Source organism: Scyliorhinus canicula, chromosome 9, assembly GCF_902713615.1.
Source record: "Scyliorhinus canicula chromosome 9, sScyCan1.1, whole genome shotgun sequence".
Classification (NCBI taxonomy): domain Eukaryota; kingdom Metazoa; phylum Chordata; class Chondrichthyes; order Carcharhiniformes; family Scyliorhinidae; genus Scyliorhinus; species Scyliorhinus canicula.
This window is the reverse complement of record NC_052154.1, coordinates 98339103-98342319: the sequence shown is the minus strand read 5'-3', so window position 1 is coordinate 98342319 and position 3217 is coordinate 98339103. Positions and strand designations below refer to the sequence as shown.

At 52.4% G+C, this 3217-nt stretch overlaps 1 protein-coding gene across 1 annotated transcript in view; it reads right to left on the bottom strand.

Annotated features, from left to right (window-relative positions):
- Positions 1-444: 444 nt before the first annotated feature.
- The window catches only part of LOC119970919 (cytosolic carboxypeptidase 2-like), a 31637-nt gene continuing 28864 nt past the window's right edge, over positions 445-3217 (bottom strand). Inside the window, exon 8 of the mRNA XM_038806028.1 lies at positions 445-561. Within this exon, the coding sequence (XP_038661956.1) occupies positions 445-561 (117 nt within the window). The remainder of the gene's footprint in view (positions 562-3217) is intronic.

Below are 3217 nucleotides of genomic sequence, written 5' to 3'. Positions count from 1 at the left end.
TTATACCCTGATCTTGGAGCTCCTGCAGTTGCGCCTTTAAACGTTCCTTCAGAGGAGCCGGCATCCGGCGTGGTGCATGGATCACAGGTGTGGCATCAGGCATGAGTAAGATTTTGTAGCAGTACGGCAGCGTACCCATTCCACTAAACACATCCGGGTATTGTGTCAGGATTTCATCAATGTCAGCCTGAAGATCCACATTGGCAGAGGACATGGCATGGACTCGCTGCATGAGATTGAGTAGCTTGCATGCATGGGCACCAAGCAGGGAAGCCTTGTCAGGCTTGACGATTTTGAATCGCAGTGTGGCACTGATAGTCTTGTTGGAGACATTCAGATGACAAGACCCTAATGCAGTAATGGCATTGCCATTGTAATCAAGAAGCTGGCAGGCCCGCGGAAGAATTTTTGGCTGCCTTTGGATGCGAGTAAGATCAGCTTGAGTTATGAGATTGGCTGAAGCACCAGTATCCAGCTTGAACTGGATACTGCATTGGTTAACGTGAACGACAGCACGCCATTCATCTGCAGAATCCACGTTGAGGATAGATAGGCGTCTTGCTGAATTTGAGGAGGCATATTCACATGTAGTGATGATGCACACACGATATGGAGACTCCAGGCAGTCGTCCTCTGGATCCATGGTGCTACCAGGATCAGGATCCAGTAGCCCTTGCTGTACACATCGAACGCGCTTGCGTTGGAACTGGAATCGCTGGCCCATGACCGGTGGTGCAGACCTGCACAAGGCTGAATAATGTCCAGGCTTCCCACAATTTAAACATTGCCTGCCTCTTGCAGGATATTGCTGCTTTAAGTGGGCGGTGCTGCAGTTCGGGCACGTCATGACGTTGACGTCGTTACGCTCCATGCGTTGTCGCACATGCACAATGTGGTCAGCCGCCGTTCGCACCTGTGCAGTGTGGTCTTCGGCTGCTTCGTTCTCCCGTTCATGGTGCGCATGCGTGGGACCCCGGGAAAAGCGTGTGAAATGACTGCCTTCATCGATACTAAGGCGCCGCATCCGGGCGATGGCCTGTACACCCTCTGCCTCGTGGGAGGCAAGTTGGTCCTGTTCTGCCGATTTAAGACGGGAGTACCGGCTTCTCGCCTGTTCATGCACTTTACACGTCTCGATTGCAACTGGCAGGATCATGTTTTTTTTAGGAGCTGCTCCTGCAGGGTGTCGGAGTGGACCCCAAACACAATCTGATCCCTGATGATTGAATCAGCGATGTCACCATAGTTGCAGGACTGCGCTAATATGCGGAGATGAGTTAGAAAGGTTTGGAAAGGCTCATCCTTACCCTGAAGGTGTTACTGGAAGACATAGCGCTCAAAGCTCTCGTTCATTTCAACTTCACAGTGACTGTTGAATTTGGCCAAAAAGGTCTTGAATTTGGTCTTGTCCTGGCCGTCGGCAAAAGTGAGCAAGTTGAAAATTTGGATGGCTTGGTCCCCCAGCAGTCGATAGGAGCAGCGCGATTTTTATGGCATCGGACGCATCCTCGAGGCCCAAGGCCTCAATGTAGAGACAGAACTTCTGCTTGAAGACCCGCCAGTTGGCGCTGAGATTGCCGGAGATCCGGAGTTGTGGAGGGGCCTGGATCTTCTCCATGCTGCTGGAAGGCACTTGCTGGTCGTCACTAAATCACTCAAGGTAAATTACTTAGAGATAATTACTACTGGTAACATGTCGTGTTATTCACCCTGGGGTAACACGGACTGCAACTGGATGCAGTTAGACTGGAAAGCAGACACCAAACTTAGACGTTGGTTCAATACGATTTATTGAACTTCTGTAACAGTGCACACAGCTTGCTGTGGGTTTGACACTCTACTACTCTAAGTGTGCTAACTATAACTAACTAGACCAGACTAGCTCTGAGCCACCTGTAGAAGGTGCTGACTGATATATACACCCTGACTGTCACTACAGTTGTCACCAGTGGAAAGAGACGGAGTGCTGATGCCTCGTGTGTTTTATTGTAAGAAACCCTCATCTAGTGTTCTGTCTGGTGATTGGTTGTGTTCTGTCCTGTGTGTTGATTGGCTAACCTGGGTGTCTGCCACTGCCTGTCTTTACCTCATTATGTGCATGAGTACATATCATGATACCCCCCACTCCCAGATTCCCCACAACTCCCAGACTCCCCACCCACTCCCAGATCTCCCCCCTCATTCTCAGACTCCCCACAACTCCCAGACTCCCCACCCACTCCCAGACTTCCCCCTCATTCCCAGACTACCCCACAATTCCCAGACTTCCCACTCATTTCCAGACTCCCCCCTCATTCCCAGACTCCCCACAACTCCCAGACTCCCCACAACTCCCAGACTACCCTGTACTCCCAGACTACCCCGTACTCCCAGACTACCCCGTACTCCCAGACTCCACCCCCTACTCCCAGACTCCTCACAACTCACAGACTTCTCGTCCGATTCCCAGACTCCCCACCCACTGCCAGACTCTCCCCCTTATTCCCAGACTCCCCCCCACTCTCAGACTCCCCCCCCAGTCCAGACCCCCTCCCACTCCCAGACTCCCCCCTCACCCCACTCCCAGACTCCTCACAACTCCCAGACTTCACCCCCACTCCCAGACTCGCCCCACATTCCCAGACTGCCCCCTCATTTCCACACTCCCCACAACTCCCAGACTCCCCCTTACAACACCCAGACTCCCCATAACTCACAGACTTCACCCCCATTCCCAGACTAGCCCCACATTCCCAGACTCCCCCCATTCCCAGACTCCTCACAACTCACAGACTTCCCGTCCCACATTCCCAGACTGCCCCCCCTCCATTCCCACACTCCCCACAACCATCAGACTCCACCCCCCCCCCCCCCCCCCCCCCCCCCCCCCACAGTGCCAGACTTCCCCACTCCCCTTGATCCAACCGGGTTATCACATGTGGCTTTCCGTATTTTGTATTTTACTGATGAAATTCATCTCCTGTCTATCCTCTTCCCCTCCCTTCCTCCTATCTCGGCTGAGTGGTATAGCATATTGCTAAATCCCAGGGTCACTCACAGTCTGCTGTGCTCCAGCTTCATCTAACCCCCCCTTCCCCTCCATCCCATTTTAATAATAATAATCTTTATTGTCACAGCTAGGCTTACATTAACATTGCAATGAAGTTACTGTGAAAAGCCCCTTGTCGCCACACTCCGTGCCTGTTCGGGTACTGAGGGAGAATTCAGAATGTCCAAT